Source organism: Bidens hawaiensis, unplaced genomic scaffold (genome assembly GCF_021521415.1).
Source record: "Bidens hawaiensis isolate Kalapana, Puna unplaced genomic scaffold, B.hawaiensis_p1.1 tig00027541_1, whole genome shotgun sequence".
NCBI lineage: Eukaryota > Viridiplantae > Streptophyta > Magnoliopsida > Asterales > Asteraceae > Bidens > Bidens hawaiensis.
In genome coordinates this window covers 210,743-234,955 of record NW_027494459.1, presented here as the reverse complement: position 1 = coordinate 234,955, position 24,213 = coordinate 210,743, and the positions used below count along the sequence as shown (strand labels likewise).

General features: G+C 36.4%; 3 protein-coding genes and 1 pseudogene across 3 annotated transcripts; 3 read left to right on the top strand and 1 right to left on the bottom strand.

The window, feature by feature from the left end:
- The first annotated feature begins 1,208 nt into the window (after positions 1 to 1,208).
- On the top strand, positions 1,209 to 7,806 carry LOC143575570 (putative sugar phosphate/phosphate translocator At3g14410). Its single transcript, XM_077059908.1, has 7 exons — positions 1,209 to 1,310; positions 3,604 to 3,711; positions 3,807 to 3,841; positions 4,032 to 4,144; positions 4,806 to 5,067; positions 6,698 to 6,966; positions 7,608 to 7,806. Exons 1-7 carry the CDS (start codon positions 1,212 to 1,214, stop codon positions 7,739 to 7,741), a joined length of 1,020 nt encoding a protein of 339 aa, XP_076916023.1. The 5' UTR covers positions 1,209 to 1,211; the 3' UTR covers positions 7,742 to 7,806.
- Positions 7,807 to 13,684: 5,878 nt separating this feature from the next.
- LOC143575561 (putative late blight resistance protein homolog R1A-3) lies at positions 13,685 to 17,332 on the top strand. The gene is made up of 2 exons (XM_077059902.1): positions 13,685 to 15,321; positions 15,967 to 17,332. The coding sequence occupies exons 1-2, from the start codon at positions 13,685 to 13,687 to the stop codon at positions 17,330 to 17,332; spliced, it is 3,003 nt and encodes a 1,000-aa protein (XP_076916017.1).
- A 2,308-nt stretch (positions 17,333 to 19,640) lies between these two features.
- On the top strand, positions 19,641 to 22,268 carry LOC143575560 (ubiquitin carboxyl-terminal hydrolase 25-like). Its single transcript, XM_077059901.1, has 2 exons — positions 19,641 to 19,844; positions 21,775 to 22,268. Exons 1-2 carry the CDS (start codon positions 19,658 to 19,660, stop codon positions 22,266 to 22,268), a joined length of 681 nt encoding a protein of 226 aa, XP_076916016.1. The 5' UTR covers positions 19,641 to 19,657.
- Positions 22,269 to 22,606: 338 nt separating this feature from the next.
- LOC143575559 (9-cis-epoxycarotenoid dioxygenase NCED1, chloroplastic pseudogene) lies at positions 22,607 to 24,213 on the bottom strand (annotated as a pseudogene).

The window sequence follows — 24,213 nt, the reverse complement described above, 5'->3', positions numbered from 1 at the left end:
AACATGTAAGCCGTATAAACTTACACTTTGTGGATCCAACTCGCCTTATATCCATCCTCACCGGCAAAATCTTGATCGTTAAACCAAAAAGAGTTTGTTAAAGGTTGGCGCCAACACGGAAGGCACCACTCCATTCACGCATTCAAGGAACCAGGGAGACGGGTTCCATCCCAAACCAACCAATCACTTTTTTTAGAGAGAACTGCGATTTGTTTGTGGTCTTGACCAAATATGCGGTTTTAATCCAATAGCATCAAATTCGCTATTTTCGTCCAATAGTTTTGTTTCACTTGCAACTAAACCCGACTCAATTAACCTCGTTGACTCTGGTCGTTAAACCCATCTGCGTGCCCCTAACGTGAAGGGCAATATTGTCCTTAATTGGTTGTGTAATTGTTTGACCCGTTTATCTACCAAATGTGTCATGATCAAAGCCACCATAGATGAATCATAATCCTTGGTTATTCGTGTAGGGTTTGTGGAAGACAAATGGAAAGAACAACGAAGATGAAAATGATATTTGGAAATTAGGGCTGCGTTTTATTCAGGGAGAAAAATGACAAAATTACTCCTCACATGATGGACACGCTAATGGGTTTAACGCCCAGAGTTAACAGGGTTAGTTGAGTCGGGTTTAGTTGCAAGTGAAAACAAAACTATTGGACTAACACCGTAGCTTTGTTAGACCATAGAGACGAAAACTGCAATTCTCTCTCTCTTTTTTTTAGTTAATCCACGCTTCATTGTCTTATGAGTTTCATAAAATTGTGAGTTCGGGTACAAACCTTGAAGTTCGTTTTTGAAAAATGATTGGAACTAACCACAATAGGGATGGGATGTTTTTCTCAAATACCCGTTCAGTACCCACCATCACGTGTCTATTGTATACAAGTACCCAAATTTATTGATTTTAGGTAAAGGTACATGCACGGTTGCGGGTACAGATACAATATTGATCCTATCTCTAAACCGCAATACCAGAATAAGCCTTTCTCGAACAAGTCATCAACCGTCCATTCTAATTTTAACCAAAACCAACTTTTCCGAAATGACACGGGTGTCTAAAAGATGAGTAGGATGTAAACACATCTCCACGTGAATACTATTATTTATTTCTATCAGCAACGTGACTTTCCGGTAACGCATTCTCAACATCTTTCTTAATTTCACACAATCCCACCGACTTCCTTCCGTCAACTCCTGCATCAAAAATGGCGGATAACAATCATTCAGTGAAGGACGGAATGCTGACGTATTGCTACCTTCTTCTCTACATCGCTCTCTCCAGCGGCCAGATCTTCTTCAATAAGGTCGTTTATTAATCACTCCGTTACGGTTTCCGTTAATTAACCTGATCCGTTAGCTTTTCGCATTCGATGTGTATGATTTTGATAGGAATTGTTGATTATATGATGAGAATTTGCAGTTCGCTGTTTGCATTGCATACCTAGGTTAAACAGTTTGAGTTTTGTGAGTGTAATTTGTGATATTCTCAGTTGATTTTAGGTTAATGCTGTTGAATTCAAGTTAGATTAACGCAGGAACAGTAGGTTACGCTTTCCGATTGCAGTACATTTTGGTCGTTGCAAAATGCCGAGATCTGTTAGGTTTTCTTATCATTTCGTTACGTTTTCCGATTACAATACGGTTTGTTCGTTACCAGTTACCGAGATCTGTTAGGTTTTCGCATTCGGCGTTCATGATAATTGTTAATTTGATGCATACCTAAGCTAAACAAGTTAGGTAAATGGAACATTAGTAGGTTGCACATTGTAGTTACAATTCGCCTTAATTGAAGCTGATAGGATGGAAGTTTGTTGCGGCTAGTGCACTTTTGGCAGTAAGGTTCAACTGCATTTCAATTATTTAGGAATGATACTTTAGGTATATAGAAGTCACTGAGATTTGTTAGGTTTTCGCATTGGATGTTTATATTTTATCAGGAATCGTTGATGAAATGAGGAGAAGTTGGAAAACTGTTTGTTGTTTGCATTGCATGACCTAGGTTGAATAATTTGAGTTTCGTGTTTGTGATATTCTCTGTTGATTTTTGATTAATGTGATTGAAGTCAAGTTAGGTTAACCTAAAAGCAGTATGTTACAGTTTTCGATTACGATATGTTTCATCGTTACAAGTTATCGAGATCTGTTAGGTTTTTGCATTCGGTGTTTATAATATCCTCACGAATCGTTGATGATATGATGAGAATTTGCAAAACTGTTCGTTGTTTGCATTGCATACCTAGGTTGAATAATTTGGGTTTTGTGAGGTCTTCTCAGTTAATGGTGTTGAAGTCAGGTTCGGTAAACGGAAAACCAGTAGGTTGCACATTGTAGAAACAATTTGCCTAAATTGAAGCTGATAGGATGGAAATTTGTTGTGGTTAAGGCACTTTTGGCATTAAGGTTCGAGTGCAATTCAATTATTTAGGTTCTGTTTATGACTTTATGTATATGAATGATACTTTTGCGTGGAATCTGGGACTGCAAAAGCAGTCAGGGATGGTACTTTAGGTTTATAGAAATTACCGAGATCTATTAGTTTTTCACATTTGATGTTTATGATTTCGTTGGGAATTGTTGATGATATGATAAGAATTTGCAAAACCGTTTGTTGTTTGTGTTGCATACCTAGGCACAACAATTTGAGTTTCGTGAGCACACTTGTGATCTTCATAGTTGATTTTTGGTTAATGTTGTTGAAGTCGAAACGCAAAAGCAGTAGGTTGCACTGTTTCGCCCAAATTGAAGCTGATAGCAGGGGAAATGTGTTGTGGTTAGGGCACTTTTGGCATTAGGTTCATCTACATTTCAATTATCTAGATTCAATTTATACAGGAAGAACACATTTGCTTGGAATGTAGTATGACATTTGTAGGGGTGCAAAAGCAGTCAGTGATGATACTTTGTTATCTGTGATAGGTTTATACATAGTTGTCAAAGGCGCAAAGGGTGAGGCGCAAGGCACTCAAAAAGCGAGGGTCTGAGAATCTGAATAAGCAAGGCACATAGCATAAACATACATTATTTTGGGGGTTTTAGACATGGTTTAGGCATGTATAGGACTAGTTAGGATGGTTCCAGGCCCTTTTTGGATGTTTCATACCAGTTTGCCTGGAATTTGCAAAATATTACTGGAACTTTCAAGATTTGGCCAAATCTCGCCAATTCTGACCGTAACCTTGCCTGAAGGTTGTCGGAGGGCCTGGATGACAGCAAGGCGTTTTTCCTGCACCTTGCCTTGTCTCGCCTGAGGGCCTAGGTGCATGCCCGAAGGGCTGTTGACAACATAGGGTTAATTTTTAGTGATATCCGTTGAAGGAGATGAAGTAAGATCAATTTTTTTTATAAATATGCAATTGCTTACTTAACCTCTTAATTAACTGACCTTTAATACCCTTTCATCTGTTTGAATACTCTTTAGTTTGACATTTATTATGCTAACTTTATATACCTTCTAATGTGAATTTCTTGTGTAATTATCTCTGCTATGTTTTTAAAATTTTTTAATTTATGAGTTTTTGAAGGATTATTGACTGGATTAAATTAACCTATTTTTATTTATTTATTTATTCATTATTTTTTATATATATGGTGATGCAGTGGGTTTTGTCATCAAAGGAGATTAACTTTCCATATCCACTTGGGTTGACCCTTCTTCATATGATTTTTTCATCTGTGCTTTGTTTTGTACTCACTAAAGTTCTCAAGGTAATACAGCGCCTACGTCATGTGTATAACTTCACCATCTAGATATCTATAAATAGCTTCTAGAATATGTAACAAGAATTTGCATTTACTTGCAGATTTTAAAAATTGAGGAAGGAATGACACTTGAAATGTAAGCATTACAATTGTTTTTGTTCTATCTGAAATAACAAAGGATGTTGGTTACTCTGTGGACAGCTTCTTTTGGTCCCCGTGTAGCAATTCTCTGTTGCAAATGCTTAGGTTTCAAGCATGTTGTAATATGTTTCTTTTTTCTTTTTGCTACTCACTTTTGCATGGTTAATAATAATAACCACTTACAGATACACAACATCAGTCATTCCAATCGGTGCAATGTTTGCTATGACTCTTTGGCTTGGAAACACTGCATACCTCTATATATCTGTTGCTTTTGCTCAGATGTTGAAAGCAGTCAGTAAGTTAATTTAATATTTGAATTGATCTCTGTCGTAATTACAGATTTACAATAACTTATAAACTTAAGAAACAATCTCAATTGCTCTCATTAGCCACAAACAGGTGGCATTTTTGACTCATTTACTCATAAACAAGTTGATCCAGATTAAAATTAAATAAATTTTATATCTGAAAAGTCAAATGGGTAAAATTTAAATAATTTTAGCTTAAAAGGAAATGGGTCAAAAAGTTGCCTGAAATGTTATTTCTTTGCATAAAACCTCATAAATAATTTTAGGTCAAAATTTCTGAAATAGCTACATACATAGGTTGGTGATGTATTTTGGTAATTGTACCTTTTTGAAATGGGCTAATTTGGTAATTTGATCACCAAATGACTGGTGTCTTGTTTGTGGTATGCGTTTATATGAGGTGGCTTATTCACTAAATTACCAAACTAGATCATTTAACAAAAAAATACTTAATTATCAAACTAGCCCGTTTAAAAAAATGTATAATATCCAAACTAGCCCACTAAAAATAGTTTAATTACCAATTGCTATTGAAATATTATGATTCTTAAATGATGTTTGGAACAACCTGCTACCCCCCCCCCCCCCTCTTCTGCGACCCATTCGTTTTATCATGGCATTAACATTTATGTTTTGAGAGATGTGTAGTGCCTGTAGCTGTTTTCATTCTTGGGGTAGCAGCTGGACTTGAAGTAATGAGCATGAGGATGCTTCTGATAATGTCTGTGATAAGTTTTGGAGTATTAGTGGCTTCTTATGGGGAAATCAACATTAATTGGATTGGTGTTGTGTTCCAAATGGGAGGTGTTGTTGGTGAAGCTTTGAGACTTATATTTATGGAGATCTTTGTCAGAAAGAAGGGTCTCAAATTGAACCCCATTTCCATGATGTATTACGTGAGCCCTTGCAGGCAAGTCCCCTTTTTCCCAATCTGTACCCCTAGAGAATATGTGTAACAAATTTGACTTGTTTACTTCATGGTTTAAAAAGGCGTTCTGAGGCGCACCTCGAGGCTTACGCCTTGGCCGCCTCGGTGGAAAAACGCATAAGAGGCTTAGCATCATTAGGGTATACTGAAAACTAAGCCTCGACCTTTGCGAGGTGGTCTGAGGAGGCAAGGCGTTGAGGCTTAAGCCTCACTAGAAGTATGAAATATGTCAAATTGTTTTATTTTCTGGACTTTTTTTGACCCATTTAGTGCTTAGTGGACTTAATTGGTGGGCCAGCCTAACATTGTTAGTGCCCTTAAAAAACATCATCGTTTAACTGTATTAATGGCTAGTGTTTAATTGGTGTGCCTCCTTTCACAACAATAAGCAACACAGACGCAGCCACAACAACAAAAAACTACTTTATGATGTTTGTGTTTTGTTTAACTATTTTATGATGTTTGTTTTGTATTAAATTAGGTTTTTGAACTATTTTATGATGTTTGTTTTATTACTAAATTAGGTTTTATAATATTCATAATGTTTATTTTATGTTAAAAGTGTTATTTTTATAGATTATATATATATTTTTTAATAATGTTTCGAGGCTTACGCCTCGAGAGTCTAACGGAAAACGCCTCGAGTCTCGTTTCCGCCTTTTTAAACCTCGGGTTACTTATGAATGCATCAATCCGGGTTTGATTTATCTCTAACAAGTCAAATAAGTGTAATCAGCTACAAGGGAAACAAGTCAAATGGGTCAAATACGTGAGTTGTGACAAGTTGCAAGTCACCCTAAGTGTATTTAAATGTTCACAACCTCATTAGTTGCTTTAGGATTATTATTATATAGTTATAAAATTATTTTTAAGGGTTTGATAAACACAGCTCCTAAGTCTACGATTAACAACTACTTTATGGCTATTAATTCTAAAAATGAGGTTTTGAGTTTTGAAAATTGTTCGGTTTTAACATTTGGGCTTGAAAATTTTGGGCCGAAATAAAAATTGGCCAAAATAATGAGTTTGGGTCTAAATCTTTTGTTAATTAATGATTAATTGATTATTATACATTTGGGCTAGAATATTTGGGTTACAGTATTTATTAAACTCTCTTAGCCTTCAAAATTAAAAATAAAATTATACATTTGGTTCAGTTTTTTCAGTTCTAAGTACATGCTAATCCGAAGCCGAACCAAAAGTTTGTTTTTTACGAAAATATAAAACCAAACTGTCGGTTTTTGTTTGGGTTCGGTTATTTTCGTTCTTTCGGCTTCAAATCGGTTATTTCGGTTTTATGTATATTTTTGAATAAATAATAATAATAATAATCATAAAAAGAAAACCATAATGTGGTTGTTAACTGTTAACTTAAGGGACATGCTTTGCATTATTTCTTAATTTTAAAAGGCATTAAAAAAATAAACAAAGTGTTTTGACCCATGGCCCTTCTAAAAAATATATTTTTAAGGATGCATTTAAAAAAATGCTTTACTTTTCTGTGTATGTGAACTGAATACACATATTTTTACAAGAAATAAAAATATTTTTTGTCACCGTTTTATTCTTTACATTTCTGTGTATGTGAACAGAATCTTGATTGGCTGTGCAGCGCTCTTTGTCTGTTGATCCCATGGATATTTTTGGAGAAACCAAAGATGGATGCACAGGGGACTTGGAACTTTCAACCGTCCGTGTTAACACTCAATTCTATTTGCACTTTTGCTTTAAATCTTTCGGTTTTCCTTGTGATTCAACATACAAGCGCTCTCACGATTCGTGTAGCTGGTGTTGTCAAAGACTGGGTCGTGGTCTTATTATCAGCAATTCTTTTTGCTGATACAAAGCTCACCTTGATTAATATCTTTGGTTATGCAATAGGTAATGCTTTCTGCCTTTTATTGATTTTTTTTACTTTTCCTTTTGTTCTTTACGCTAAAAGAGTAAAGGATGTAAAATAAATAAAAAAAAGAGAAGTATACAATACTTGGTTAAGAGCTGGCTTAAGATTTTTACAACGCGAGGTCAAGCTTGACTTTTCAGTCCGCTAAAATAAATGAACCAAGCCGGCTCGTTTAAGTTCGAGCTCAAGCCTGTGCCCAACCTGGCTCAGCTTTTTACAGCCCTAAAAATTGGGTAACTGCTTATACAGGCTGCAACTGCCCGCATATAAAAAGTTACCCAATTTTTATATGGGTTCATAACAACCCAGCCTGCAAATATTAGTTTTTGCTAAATGTAAAAAGTTGTCGGGTTGGGTAATGGGTCAAAGCAGGTAACTTTTTATATGGGTTGAAACGGGTTAGACTGTCCCAAAATGGTTATTTACCCAAGATTTAAACTTATGAAAACGCTACTTTTTACTAGATATGGAAATTAGTGGGTAGGTCGGTTAAACGGGTCAGGTTGACCCAAAATGGTTTTTCGACCAAGGTTTAAACTTATGAATATTTAACGATACAATGCCTAAGAGGGGCGTTTGGAATTGGATATAATCATGGACACTGTTATTGTTTGTGCAGCCATTGCTGGTGTTGCAGCGTATAATAACTTCAAATTGAAAAAAGAAGCCACTCGATCCGCCACTTCTGATCATAATAATCCCAGCTCCTCTCCTATACCAACAGCTTCTTCTACAAAAGCGTCTACCCAATAGAGGCTAAACGACACTTGGATCCACTCGATTGGTTAGTTTGTATCCGTCAATATAAAGTTTTTTTCTTTTAAATCACCGAGGTAATACATCTTCAGATGGAGTAGAGAATAGTCAAAAGCGTACGTATTGTTTAGGGTTGAATCGTCTTGGTATAGCTATTTGATCAATGATCACTAGTCGGATTCTTTTGAGCACCACGTAATTGCCAACTGCAAATTATGGATGCTCATGTTGTAATAGAAGACGTCCTTTTTTGCAATTTTCTTGGTAACTGTAGCGTTTGATATTAACCAAGTCCGAAAACTTGATGAAGATCTAGCTTGGCATTTCAACATGCTAGGGCTAAGAATTTAGCAGGCAACTTGATGAAGATTAATGCTTAAACTGCTACTTGCAGTTACAAGTGCTCCAGGAACCTGCCTGACTCTTACGACGTCTTCCCGCCACTGTCTAATTTGAATGGGTCATAAACATGACCAAATGCGGCATTTAGGAGCTCTGTCGCCCCTCACCTGACCTGTTTATGCCTTCTCGAATAGACCTTGAGTGGTCACGTATAGTCGTATCGCAACTTGTGTATACACTAAAATCGGTTAATTACTTGTCAAGTGAGTGTGTAACATAACTTATTTTAAACAACTTTGGGGTGGTTATTACACGAGTTCTGTAACTTGTGTAATTGTTCTGGAGTGAGTTGTGTGGGTTAATACTTGATAACTTGAGGTTGATCCTTTACAGCTTAACTAATCTTAATTGGTATTTTAAGTATAATAAAGGCTATTTTTACTAAAATACCAAGGGCAATTCACTTAAGGGATTGTCTCATCTTTAAAGTAAGTTATCTTATAAATACTTATTATAAAACACTTGCTTACATAAAATGATGTTTTAGCGGAGATTATGAAGTTATGCATATTTCTTTCTTTAATTATCATGGAATAGCATGACTTAGAATAAGGTGTTATTCCCGCATTTGATCACCATTAGCAAGCTCATATCATATGCTTACTAAGTAATTGTTAAATCAAGTTAAAGGGAGATTTAACCAAGATGATACATCGTTATGCTTGATCATTTCTTTTAAAAATATAAAAACACAAAAAATATTGTATTTAGAGCATGTTTGGGATTGAGTGTGAAAAATGCTTATTAGCTTATTCATGTTTTCAAAAAACCAATAAGTTAAAATGTGTTTGGTAATCACAAAAATCTTTTTTATTTTTGCTTTTTGAAAGGGTTAAATGACATTTTTTTTCAAAAGCCCCAAATTATGGGTTTTCAAAATGCTTTTTGAAAAAGCCAATAAGTTAATAAGCATTTTTCAAACTCAATCCCAAACATGCTCTTAATTTATGCTTTTAAATTTCTTTTTAAAACTTACTTATCAAACCAAAACTACTATGCTGTCACTTTCAGTTAAAATAAATACAACGATTTAGTTAGTAAAAAAAAGTGTGTCCATCGATCGATACTTGGTTCTTACCTATACTTTACTACATATATAATATGTACACTTACCTATTTGTGTGTGGTTTAGTTAAGACAATAATCATTTTTATAAATTTAAAACTCGGAATTGTGTGAACAAACTAAACAAACTTTTTATACCCTATCCACACTACACCAAGTTTTTGGCATAAGAGGGCAACAACCAAACTATTATTTTTGGCATCTTGCAAACCAGAATCGATCGCTTCCTAAGCCCTGTGTACATTAAAAATCGCCCTCATTTTTATAGCCCACATGGTGTAATTAATCGAGCTTAGCATTGGGCAATGAAGGGCCGACGTCCCACTATCCTTAGCCGCACCTGATGCCGAACCATAACTCGATTCCACCATATCTGACCTTCTTGTTCGATTGTACTTTTGATTAAAGACTTCAGTGTTGGTGACTCTAGATCCAGAACGTGACCTTAAACCCTAGTCACGCTGCAACTACTCTCTTAACCCAACTTCGAATGTCTCCTCTGTTGAATCACCATAGCAGCAGGTCTTGATCAGAACTTCAAGCTCTGATACCAATTCAGGTGATGAATTGATAATAAAAAACACAACAAAGAAAAACATAAAATGATGTTGTCAACTTGCAAATATTATTAATGCGAAAATCTACATCAAAAAACTGATTGCAAAGAGTATTTATAAGAACTAGATAACTTCTAATTCTATTCAAACTTGTATACAAACTATCTTTATCTAATATTCTTAAATAGATAAACCAACATGTTTTTTAATTCCTTAATATTAGAACGAGTTTGATTATAACTCGAACTCTCGGTTTGGCCCAACTCACCAAAATCGGTTGATAATTCCCAATAGACCTGAGTAAATCGCACGATGTAACTTATGGCATTCAAGAAGACATTTTTGTTTGGGAGACATTGGTACGAACTTAGCATGGCGGTTGTGGTGGTTGTGTTATTCCACTTTGCTAAAACCTTGATCCACCCACGCCTCCAACAATTTAACATTTAAAACTAAACAAGTTGGATGCCCCGCGCATTGCAGCGGCTCAAATTTGATTCTTAAATAAACTTTAACGTCTCTGTTGGTTCACTTTAAAACTTAAAAAATCGAAACCCTCTCTTTGTAGTTGATTTAAGCTGACATGTTGCGGTGGAAACTCGGGCGTAGTCGGCTAAGTTCGTTATGGTACCGTCATAAATATATTTATTAACAAAAGTTAAAATCGGAAAAGTGTAGTAATTAAAAAAAGAGTAAAGTGTCATTTTCGTCCTCGTGGTTTGGTAAATAATGCGAATTAAGTCCAAAAGGTTTATTTTTTTCCATATGGACCATCCATGTTTCCCAATTATTGCCAATTACATCCAAATTACTAACCCCGTTAAATTGAATCGTATGTCTTTTCACTCTTTCTTTATTATATGAGTAAGGTGCCAAAATCGTCCATGACGTTTGGTCACATTTGTGAATCTCGTCCAAGATATTTTTTTTCACAATTAGACGCTCAGTGTTTCCCAACCGTTGCCAACTTCGTCCAAATTATTAACTCGGTCTAAATTCAACGTTAACTCAGGAGTGTTACTGGCCTTTTACATGTTTGTTTACATTATTATTATTATTATTATTATTATCACACTGAGCTGAACCCTTTATATAACTAAAAATAAAGAAGAATAAACAAACAGATAATATATTGGATTCAAACATTGGAATCGTGAGATGTTATATATGTCATCAAACAAACACATAATAATAATAATAACAACAACAACAACAATAATAATGTAAGCAAACATGTAAAAGGACAGTGACACCCCTGAGTTAACGCTGAATTTAAACCGAGTAAACAATTTGGACGAAGTTGGCAACGGTTGGGAAACATCGAGGGTCTAATTGTGAAAAAAAATTTGGATGAAATTTGCAAATGTGGCTAAACCTCATGGAAGATTTTGGCACTTTACTCATATAATAAATAAAAAGTGAAAAGACATGTCTACCACTGACTTAACGATTCAATTTAACGAGGTTAGTGATTTGGATGTAATTGGCAAGAATTAGGAAACGTGGATGGTCCATATGCAAAAAATAAACTTTTTTTTTGATGAAATTCGCATTATTTAGCAAACTACAAGGATGAAAATTACACTTTACTCTTAAAAAAATGCAATAGAAGAAATAGCACAAAACACAAACTATAGTGTCACATTTAAAAAGGGGTTTAAAGTATGAGAAATGTCTTTTAATATATAATAAAAAATATAACGGCTCACATGCTTTAATAGCTTTCACATCAAATTAAAAAAGTTGTATTTATCATGAATAATGAATATGTTAGTGGAGAATCTTTTTGGTTTTTAATATATATATATAAGTATATTAAAATTTAAAACTTATTAATCTTAAATCTATAATAATATATATAAACGAAAATCCTAAAATTCTATGTGACGCGATGTGGTCACTCCCCCCTTTTATGGAAACCACCAGATTGCTTGATTTTTAAATGGAGACCTCTTATTAATTTAACCCAAATTCATGGGTATGAGTCTTACCAAAACCATGTAGCTCTTAAACAAACCTCAAGTATATTAGTTATTAACTTTCTTATAATAAATAAAATTAAAATCCAAAAGATACATATATAAATATTAAAAACGAATAATGTAAAACAACCCCCGTAAAACGGGAGATAAAATATAGTATATATATATAAACAAAACCTTTAAAAGCACTTTGGTTGCTCCCTACATCCTCTCAAGCCACCAGATTGCTTTTTTTGTAAATGGAGGATTCTCATGCATTTGACTTGAATTCACGGGTATAGGTCTCACCAAACCCAGATAACCCTTAAACGAGTTACAACATCTCATTATATTAAAAATTATTCTCATCAAATATTTGATATGAAAATCCTATAAAATAGGTATATACTAAAAATTAATATCCAATTTAAAAAAATATTATTTATAATTAAGAAACAATTTTATAGTAAAAAAATTAGTGGGTCATGAGTCTCACCAAACCAAGATAGCAAATAAAATTAAAATCCATAAAGATATATAAATATTAGAAAGAAAAATGAAAACAACCCCGTAATACGGGGGATACACCTAGTATATTATATACTAGGATTGTACTCGGTGCGTTGCGCCGGGGCAGTTGGTAAAACCTCAACGTTGAAATCAGGTGTTAGTAACGTCGGTAAAGCCCAAGCATTATGTCGGTGAGTCGGCGCGGATTTAGTCGGCATCGTTTACATTCGTTATGGTATACACCATTGGTAAAACCTTAGTGTTAAACCCTAAAAAATATATTCGCCAAATTCACGTATAAAAAAATAAATTATTTAACACGACGTTTGTTTGGCTGGTAAACCCGGATGGTGGTAAAACCCAAGCGTTGTCGGTCTGTGGCATGAGACGATAACTGGACACGAATTCGATCGGTTTTGACTACGCTTGTTATGGTACCGGAGCCACAAAAGGGAAAAATATAAAAATTGGTGGAGCAAAGGGTGGTGTTTGTCGGTAAAATTGAGCGTGGGTAAAACCCGAGTGTTGTCGGTCCCGGGCATTGAGGCAGTAAGTCTATGCGAATTCAGTCGGTTATCGGAATTAAAACAAACAAAACCGTTATTTTCGTTACGGTACTAAAATGAAAAATAAAATGCCATCGACAAGTAAGATGCCGCCAAGTGATTCAATGGTGACTTAGCGGCACCAAAGTTATTATTTATATATATTAGATAATTAGTGTAATTAAATTAAGTGTCTACACCTAACACGAAGACTGACTTTTGGTGTTTACTACATATTTATATTTATGACGTGGATAAATATGGATATTTTGTGTTGACTGATTACAAGCTGCAGGCCACTCTTTTTCTTTCAGCAATTTGTCAACGGCTGTTGAACTTGGCTTCTGTGTCCGGTCCCGGTAATTAATCTTATGCTATCTCTTGTTGAACCTACTTACTACTGTAACCAAACCTTCAGCCGTTCGGTGGGAAGTTCGTAATGAACCAACACGAACAAGATATTTTGTTCGTTTAGTTAAATGAACAAGCATGAACGGAGGTCTCGTTCATTCATTTGTGTTCGTGAGCGTTCAGTAATATGCTCATTTATGTTCGTTAGTTAAACATTTGCTTTATAATTTTATGATTATTATTATCATAATAATTAAAACCTTTAGTTAAGATGATTATTATGTGTAATATTTTGGATTAAGAATGTTGTTCCCCCCCCTCCCTGTTTTTTTGCGCAATGGTGTAAATTTACCAGTTTTCGTTCGAAATTTTTATACTTAGTGTAAATTTACCCCTTTTTTTACTTAAAATTTGGGTCCGCCCCCGCGTTTATGAATTTTTAATACATGTTGAGTCCCCCCCCCAACGAACTGTCCAAGTTTCGCCCCTGGTTTTATGTACTATTGAATTAACTTACTTCATTTTCTGTTGTTAGTAACTTGGAGTGAAATGGATGTTGCTACAAATCGCCTGTTAATTCGCCTTCAACGACTTGGTGTTAAAGCAGACCGCGTATTAACTCCGTTATCTTTTAAAATCCTGTGTAAGAAAGCAATGGCAGCCTGCATTGCTAACCCTCTGTGGATAATTGTGAACCTTTCAGCCCCCGAACTGATCAAGTTTCTTCACGAAGAAGAAGACGCCTATGCGAGTTTAGGCGTCTATTGGTTGAAGTTTTTGCCTAAACTCCTCCATGAGCTTCAAGCTGTGTTAGATAGTCTAAGTGACCGTGGCGGCATTTTGGATACGCATATTAGGGACGAACTGAATCAAGACGGGCAAGTTAACGATATGTTAGAAAAGGTTAAACGTAGATTAGCCGATTACTTTCCTGTTCTCGTCGATGAATCTCCAAGAATCAGTAATGTTTTAGGACAACTAAAGACTGTGGTTGATGTGATGCTGATACTTTGTTCCGAGTTTATGGACTCGCGTGAAGTATTCGTCGTGTTTGATGACGCGTCAAGAAGACTACTCGAGCAAGGATTCACACAAAGGCAGCTTGATTTACTCTCCGAGGCGGGACGATTACCGATGAAGCAGAATGTTGACGAGAAAGAAACGGTTGTAGGGTTTGAGGAGGAGACGATAAAGCTGCTCGAGAGGCTTACTGGATTCTCGAAGAAGCTGGAGGTTATCCCGATAGTAGGAATGGCAGGGCTCGGTAAGACCACGTTGGCCAAACGGTTATACCACGATCCGTATGTAGTGTATTTCTTTGATATTCGTTCGTGGTCTAGCGTCTCGCAAGAGTATGTGAAAAGGGATGTTTTACTTGGTGTTTTGAGTTCTATAATTGAGCTTAAAAGCAGCCGAATTTATAGCATGAGCGACGAGCAATTAGGCGAACGAATATACCGAGGACTTAAGGGTCAGAAATATCTAGTTGTCTTGGATGATGTATGGGATAATAATGCATGGAAGGAGTTGCGAGTGTATTTTCCGGACGACAGAAATGGAAGTAGGATATTGTTAACCAGCCGGAACATAGACTTGAGTTTCGAGGCGACAACTCATAGGCTGCGCTTAAGGACCGCGCGTGAGAGCTGGCGTATGTTGCAAACGATGGTTTTTGAAAACGGAAGGTGTCCTTGGAGATTATACGACGTTGGAAAACAGATATCTGCAAAATGTTATGGTTTGCCTCTTGCGGTTTCTATAACCGCAGGGCTTTTAAGAAGCAGGTGGACGAGAGCGTCTTGGAAAGAAGTTGCCGAAAGTTTAAGTAATTATATTGTGCGGGATCCTGATCAATACATGGGTACTTTAGCTTTAAGTTACAATCATTTGCCGTCACATTTAAGACCGTGTTTTCTTTATCTCGGGGTGTTTCCTGGAGACTGTGATATCCCTGTGCATAAACTGATTCGGTTATGGGTTGCGATGGGTTTCGTAGATGAAACCGGGAGTAAGAGTTTGGAAGATGTGGCGGAGGACTACTTGATGGATTTACTTGGGAGAAGTTTGGTTACGGTTTCTGAAAGAGGCGACGACGGAGAGATTAAAGCGTGTCATGTTCATGATCTGTTGCTGAGTTTATGCATGTGGAAAGCAAATGAAGAAGGGTTTTCTCCTATAAGTTGCAGGTATTGGTGTTTTTGCAGCTTTGTATGTGTTTATAGAGGTGAAAAACGGGCGGGTTTGGTGTTCGGGTCGAAATGGTATAACTATAGTATGTCTTGAATGAGAAACTGTAATAATCAAAGTCTTGGAATGAAACAGTTTACAAATTCGTATGCGTTAAAGCTAGACTTTGCATGATTTTCAAGTATTAACTAGGCCTGAAAACGGGTGGGTTTGAGATACGGGTCAGCTGGACCATTTTGAAAAAAGTATCAATTTGATTGGGGTCAAAACAGGTTTGGCCAAAATAAGTTCGGGTTAGACTGAGTTGTTTTATTAAAAATAAATAAAAAAATGACCCACCCACTCCTTGTCTCAGGTTAAAATGATTCAGTTTAAAAAAAAAGTACCCATTTTGACCCGTTAACCAAGTGAACCCACAGATAATTTACTTTTTTTACCTAAATTAGTTAACCTATTATTTGAACAATGGGTGATGATTGCCGCGTCTAGTTTTTTAACCTTTTTCATTTGTAGCGTGTCCTTTGACCCGACCCAGTTTGGCGTGTTTGAGATAAAAGTATAAACACGACCCGAATTGAACCATTCATAAGTTATTACACAACATGTTCCTGATTCACTAGAAAACATTCATTGATAACTGACAGGTACGGGCGCGTCTCTTCATCAATTTCTCCTGTTCTAGATGCACAAATACGAACCAATCCTCTACTTGGCACGTCTTCTGAGCATTTTGCACAACATGTTGGCACGTCTTCTGTGTATTCGACACAACATGTTGGCACGTATTCTGAGCATTTTACACAATATGTTGGCACGTCTTCTGAGCATTCGACACAACATGTTGGCACGTCTTCTGAGCATTTTACACAACATGTTGGCCCGTCTTCTGAGCATTCTACACAACACATTGGCACGTCTTCTGAGCATTCGACACAACATATTGGCACGTCTTCCGAGCATTTGACACAACATGTTAACTTTGTTTTGTGCTGTCCAATAGAATTAGGCGAATGCTTTCAAGAGCGTAAACCGTTTGACCATGACACTTACAAGTATCTCAGGATATTAGATATGGAATCCATCTTTATATCCTCATTTCCTACGGAAATACCAAATCTCATTAACTTAAGATATCTAGCGATTAATTCTGAAGACGGGAATCCACCGACATCAATTTCCAAGCTCGCACACCTGCAAACCTTGATCATATCATCAACCACAAATATTATTCTACCAAGAACTACATGGGATATTAAATATTTAAGGCATCTTTATATTAAGTCAGCGCAAACTCTTATTGAAGACGCGTCGAACTTAATAGGAATGTTAAGTAATTTGCAGACGATGTCAGGTGTTTGCCCTTCGGCTTCTTGTTTAAGTATTTTGACCAGAACTCCTAATCTTCGAAAGATCAGTTTTCGTGGACCGTTAATATCTTCTTTAGGGGTCTTGGAGTTTCCAAATATACGCTCTTTGAGTCGCCTTCAAACGTTAAAGTTATCAAACACAACGAAATATTATGCACCCGTGAAATCATGCAGCCCGCTTATGTTCCCTGAAAGACTAACAAGACTAACTCTATCAGAAACTTGTTTGCAATGGAATGAGATTCAAACATTTGCGTTGCTACCGAATCTTGAAGTTTTTAAACTGAATGCTAACGCGTGCATTGGTGAAATATGGGAAGCGAGCGACGTTGAATTTGCAAGCCTTAAGTTTTTAATACTGCAAGATTTGGATATTGTGAAATGGGAAGCTTCAAGCAGGCCATTTCCGAGGCTGCAACGATTGGTTGTACGCCGCTGTTCGAGGCTGCAAGAGATTCCATGTGATATTGGAGAAATCTTGACACTAGAACTGATTGAGGTAAGTTGGTGCGGTGAATCGACCGCGCGATCTGCAACAATGATTCAGAAGGAACAAGAGAGAAATGGAAATGATTTCCTTAAAGTTTTAACTTGTGTGCATAGAGATTTGTTTGGAAAGAGGAAAAGACCAAGTTATGATTGAAGTAGAACAACTGATTTTGTACATGTTCAGCTAAATATATAGGTTGTATTGTCAACTTTTTATTTTATATTTTATGTTGTCGTGCTCGTACAACCTATCAAATTGTACGGTACGTCTGCGAGTCAAGGTGAATTCAATCGGTGTCGAGTTATGAAACCAGTAATAACCCCCCCCCCCTCCCAAAAAATAACTTTGTTAACGCAAAAATACAACAAATTAACATAACAAAACACGTGTTGTGGTTACGAAACAATGACACTTCGATTGGTATCTGGTTATGACGCCAAAAATAAAGCAAACCATAAATTTGCCCACACCCAAATACAACAATTTAACATATTTAAAATATAAAAAATGTGGCGAACAAAAAAAACACGCGCGTTGCAGTTGTGAACTGATACGAATTTGTTGATTCTGGAATCGAGGGACGAAATAGTGATAAAAAACCTTCGTGTTGTGTTTGCGAACTAACGCAAATTCAGTAGGAATCAACATTGTCGGCACTAAATCGTACACAGAAAAACATGTGTTGTGGTGGTGAACCGACACGAGATCGGTTAGTATCATGTTACGACATCGAAATTAGCGCAATAAGTTAATTCTTCCACACTCAAAATACAACAAATTAACATAGTTACTTAAAAAAGGCCGTGGCGAAAACCAAAAATATATGCGCGTTGTGGCAGTGACCTGACGTGAATTCGTCCAGAATCGATGAACAAAAAAAAAACTCATGGGGAAAAAAACCTTAGGCTGCGACCTCAGGCTGACGCGAATTTGGCCGGAATCATTTGACGGTATAAATGGTAAAAGAAAACCGTATTTTATGTCGGCGAACTGACGCGAATTTTAAAACGAAAAAGAAATAAAAAGACCAACCAACCACGTAAAGCCATGTGAACCAATCACGTGGTTGCGTCGCCAAACTTCTTAATTATTCTATAATATAATTTAGAAGTTTGATGCCGCCAAGCCCCTCATTGGGCTACTTAGCGGCACCATGTTAATCAAGACATTTTGTTTTTTTTTTTTTTCGTTTTACTTCCGGTACTGTAACGAAAACCGATCGATCGAATATCAATTTTTTTATAGTCCTGGAATCGCAATGAACATGATGGAAGCCGACCGAATTCACGTAGACACACGGCGCTTTGTTTTAGTTTTGTTACCGTGGCGAAAGCAACGAAACTGACCGAATGCCAATTGCATTTGTTTGTTTTTTTTGTTTTAGTTCCGGTACAATAACGACGTGACGGAAACCGACCGAATTTGCGTAAACTCAACGCCTCAACTTCCAGGTTCGACAAGCTCGGGTCTAATCAACGACTGAGTTTTACCGACAACGGCAACCCATTGGTCCACCTCCATTTTCATATACTTTTTGTTTTAGTTCTGGTATCATAAAGCATGTAAAACCAATCGAATTCGCGTCAAATTAGCGCCTCAACGCTCTGGATCGACAACGCTTGTGTTTTATCACCGCATGAGTTTTACCAACCTGCCCGACGCAACGTGCCGAGTTAACACTAGTTATTATATATAATAATTAGCATGCAGCATAAAGGGGTTTCTTTATGTCAAGCTATCAAAGGCTGAAGGTGTAACTATTTATAATCTCAAAATGATCCAGTTATAATGTGTAACTTTATGGATTCTTTTTCTCATATATGTTTTGAGAATGAGAAGAATAGAGAAGGAACATGAGATATTAGGACTTAATTAGAGATTTCCCTGTGCGTGTTGCACTGCGAATTTGGTCAATAAAATCTGAGCGTTGCAACGGTGAGTTAACTTGAATTCGGTCGATATCGGCTATGTTTGTTACGGAACCAAAACTATAGCTAAAAAATAAATACGGCAAATTAACGTATTAAAACTATACCAAAACTATAACTTGTTAAAAAACAATAAACAAAAAAAAAGTAGCTGCATTCGTATAGCTTATTATTAAAAAAGTTTAGCATATATAAAATGATATTTATTCGGTTGGTAAAACCTGGACGTTGGTAAAACCCGAGCGACAGAGGTTGCAAGTAAACGCATATTCGTTACGCTCCTTACCGTATTTAACCCATTTAACCCGACTCCATAGGGAGAAAACGGGCATCCATTACCCCAAAACCAACTCCTTCAAAGCATACACACACACACACACACTCAATTCTCCTGTACCAATCACTCTCAAACCCTAACCACCACCAAATCAATCACCTGTATCCAAATTGATTAGCAATTTACAAATACTCATTAAATCAGGTACGCGATGCTGAGGTGGCGGCGGTGGTTATCACTATTCAATGCAGCGAGAGCTCATTCTCGCCGTTAATGGCTTCTGTTTTGCCGTTACAGATGAATTGGCAGAACAGTTTATTATTAGCTAAACGGAAAACCGGTCCGCCGTTAGGGTTTAGAAACATCGGGAACACGTGCTACGTTAACGCCGTTCTTCAGTGCTTGACGTACACGCCTCCGCTTGCTAATTACTCTCTTCGGCATCAACACTCCGCTTTCTGTATGTGTTATTAATTATTATTATTATTATTATTATTATTATTATTATTATTATTATTATTATTATTATTATTATTATTATTATTATTATTATTATTATTCTACTTGTTAGTGTTAATATGCGTGTTTAAGTGTTTGTTATTAGTTTGACCTAATTTGTTTAATTAAGCGGATTGGATGCGAATTAGACTGTAAGTTTCGAGTTACATACTAACACGTGTTTGCCCTAATTTGAGTGTATTGAGTTTACGATTTATGAGATTCAGTTTGTTCATATTGTTTACCGAATTAGTATAGTTGCGCTTATTGAATGCGAATTCGACTGTAAGTTTCGAGTTACATACTGATTACACGTGTTTGCCCTAATTTGAGTGTATGAGTTTACGGTTTACGAGATTCAGTTTGTTCATATTGTTTAACCTAATTGGTATAGCTATGCTTATTGAATGTGAATTAGACTGTAAGTTTCGATTTACATACTGATAACATGTGTTTGCCCTAATTTGAGTGTATGAGTTTACGATTTATGAGATTCGATTTGTTTGTATTGTGTGACCTAATTAGTATAGTTATGCTTATTGGATCAAATTAGACTGTAAGTTTCGATTTACATACTGATAACATGTGTTTGCTCTAATTTGAGTGTATGAGTTTACGGTTTACAAGATTCGATTTGTTCGTATTGTGTGACCTAATTTTTTTTCATTACGCATCGAGTGTAAAATTTGAATTTCACACTGATAACATGTATATTCTCTAGCTCGATTAATTTGTTTAATGTTTCATTATGGTTATTGGATGCGAATTAGACTGTAAGTCTTGAGTTACATACTGATAATATGTGTTTTTCCTAATTTGAGTGTATGAGTTAATGATTTACGAGATTCGATTTGTTCATATTGTTTAACCTAGTTTTTATCATTACGCTTACTAAATACAAATATTGGATGTGAATTACTGAATTAGACTGTAAGTCTTGAATTACATACTGATAGCATGTGTTTTTCCTAATTTGAGTGTATGAGTTTACGATTTAGGAGATTCGACTTGTTTATATTGTGTGACCGCATTTTTATCAGCATGCTTAGTGAACATGAATTCGAGTGTGAATTTCAGATGTAACACTGATAACATGTATATTCTCTAGTTCGGTTAATATGCGTATTTATGTATTTATTAATTTAACTTAATTTGTATAATTAGGCTTATTGGATTCGAATTGGAGTGTAAATTTTGTATTAAACACTGATAACATGTGTTATTCCTAATTTGAGTGTATGAATCTGTGTTTGCATGAACGATTTACAAGACTTTGATTCAGTTTGTTCATATCGTTTAACCTAGTTTCTATCATCATGCTTGCTAGTGAGCATGAATTCGAGCATAAATTTCAGATGTACAACTGATAACATATAATTTCCCTAATTTGACTGTACGAATCTATGCATTTGATTCAGTTTTTTTTATATCTCATTGAATACAAATTCGAGTGTAAATTTCACATTTCACAGTTCACACTGATAACATATATTTTCCCTAGTTTGATTATTATTCCCATTAATTTGAGTGTATGAATCTATGTTTGCTTGAACAATTTACAAGATTCAGTATGTTTGTATCTTTTAACTTACATTCTATCATCATGCTTGTTGAATACAAATTTTGACTGTAAGTTTCAAATTTCACACTGAATATATTTTCTCTAATTTGAGTGTATGAATATGTGTTTGCATGAACAATTTACCAGATTTAACTTGTTTTCATCATTTGACCTAAAATTTATCACCATGCTTATTGAACAAGAATTCAAGTGTTAATTCCAAATTTCACACTGATAACAAGTATTTTCCCCAATTTTAGTGCATGAATCTATGTTCACATGAACAATTTACAATATTCAATTTGTTCATATCATTACTTCACGCTTGCAGGTGATTCACTACCGCAGCATGACGAGAAGAGTGCTTGTCCATTTTGTCTACTAGAAGCGAGAATTTTTCGTTCTCTTAATGTCAATTTAACCCTAGACACACCTGCCAAGATTATTGGCGGGTTGAAATTATTCGCAGAGCATTTTCGTTTTGGAAGACAAGAAGATGCACATGAATTTCTTAGATATGTCATTGATGCATGTCACACTACATCTCTTCGGATAAAGAAATTGCAGCAGCAAAAAGGCAAGTTTGTTGGTAATGGTGGAAGCGATGATAGCTTCAGCGGCAGTACTGTAGTTAAGGAGATATTTGGAGGAGCTTTACAAAGCCAAGTTAAGTGTCTTGCTTGTGGCAATGAATCCAATAAGGTTGATGAGATTATGGATATTAGTATTGATATAGTTAATAGTAGCTCTGTAAAAGAAGCTTTTCAGAAGTTTTTTCAACCCGAGAGGTTAGATGGGAATAACAAGTACAAGTGCGAAAGGTAAGCACTAAACATACCGTTCTTACCGTATTGTTAGACGTGTAACGTGGCAAACGATTGAATACAAACAATTAAACGAATGGAGTTTTTGTTCGTGCTTGTTTGTTAAAAAATTGAGTGTGGTTGTGTTTGCTCATTAATAGTATAAACAAATGGTTCATGAACGTAAATGAACAATACTGAACATAGTTGAAAGAACATGACTGAACGAACACTAATTAAAATTAAACATGAACATTAATTTGTTGGACCTAAAAATGAACAAAACTAGACTAAATTGTAATTGGGGATGCTTTAATTTGATAAAACTAAACCAGCTTGTAAGAAAAGTAATATTATAATCTAATATATAAGCTTAATATATCTAATCACAAAACAAGATTAAGGAAACATCAAACATATATCAAAAACACAAATTTACTAAAGAAGTTTATAATTGGTATTTATATTATAAAAAATTACAGATAAACTAAAGTGTTATGTACATATAAGATTGAATCCATCTTTGAAAATATAAAGTCAAGTAAACTAATTAATAATCGAGCCAGGGGTCTCACTGGAAGCAGCCTCTCTATTCCTACTGGGTAGAGGTAAGGTGTCTACATCTTACCCTTCTCAGACCCTACCATAGCTCTGCTATTGATGGGATATACTGATTACTATGATGATGATAAACTAATTAATAAATATCTTTCTGTGTTTCTATCCTATTTCCCAACCGTACTTTTAATACTATTTTTGTAGTAACACAATAATTTAAGCTAAACTCCAATTTAACATTTAACTCCCTTATGTTTCAATAATATACACTTAATCCCCTTCCACAATGACAGCTTTTTCTTCTGCGACCAACCTCCGGAGTGACTAACATTCGCCTTGCTACTCCTCTTCACCGTCAACCCCCGCACTTGAGCTTGGTTGCGGGCGCGTTCGGCTTCATTTTTGTTAAGGTTGGCAAGCAACACTTCCTTAGCAGCAGCCTCTTCAACGCCCTTCAGCTTACGCTCAGTATGGTCAAGCACACCCCTCGGGTCCAAGATCTCTTGAAGCTTCTTGGCGTCTTCCATGGCCAAGGCATCATGAGCCTGCTGTAGCCTCTCCAGTTTGGCTTTAAGCTCCTCATTCTCGGCGCGCAGAGGCTCAGCAACAGCTTCAGCCTTGGTGGCCCTTTCGGTTGCGTTCCGTGCAGTCTCCCTAGCCAACCTAGGGTGCGAGCACCGAAAATATTTTAAATCGATCGCGATGTCTTTCGATTTCGCCCCGTCGGGCGAAAACCGAAAATATTTTAAATAAGGATTTTTAATGACGTCATAACTTAAAGCAAACAGCTCACCCGAAACTGGGTCCAGTTTCGGGTGCGCAATCATGGTAGATTTCAACTGCCCGTTGAAATCAAACCTTCCCGCGGTTTTTAAATCGCCCGTTCCCGTGACCCGCACGTGGTACGGTAAATCGTCCTCGAACATCGCCAACAACCGGTTATTAAAATAAACCAAACCCGCGTTCGCCACACCGATCCCTTGGGTATGATCGATCAACCCGAACAACCCGCGCGCGTAAAATAATAATAATTTCGCAATCCCGGAATGCCCGTGTAACTCCCCAATCGCCTTCGGGAACACGGGCTTCCCAATGGCTCGTTCCTGAACGAGCCGTTGGGTCTCCGTAAACCGACACGCGTAATGGAACTTAACGGAATAAATCATTCCGTCTCCGTCAAACAAATGATGCCCGGATGTCGGTTCGAATAACGGGTTCGCTCCGTTTCGTAAATAAACACCGTTAATATACTCCGGCAATGTTCCGGTCACCGGCAAGTCTTTCCGAACCGGCTGCTCCGGCACCGGCGAGAAGTTTCCGGCGATCTGCACGTTAGGATCCGCCGTTCTCGGCAAATTATGCAACTTTTCCCGCGCTTTCAACCCGTCTTCGATTGAATCCAATGCCAT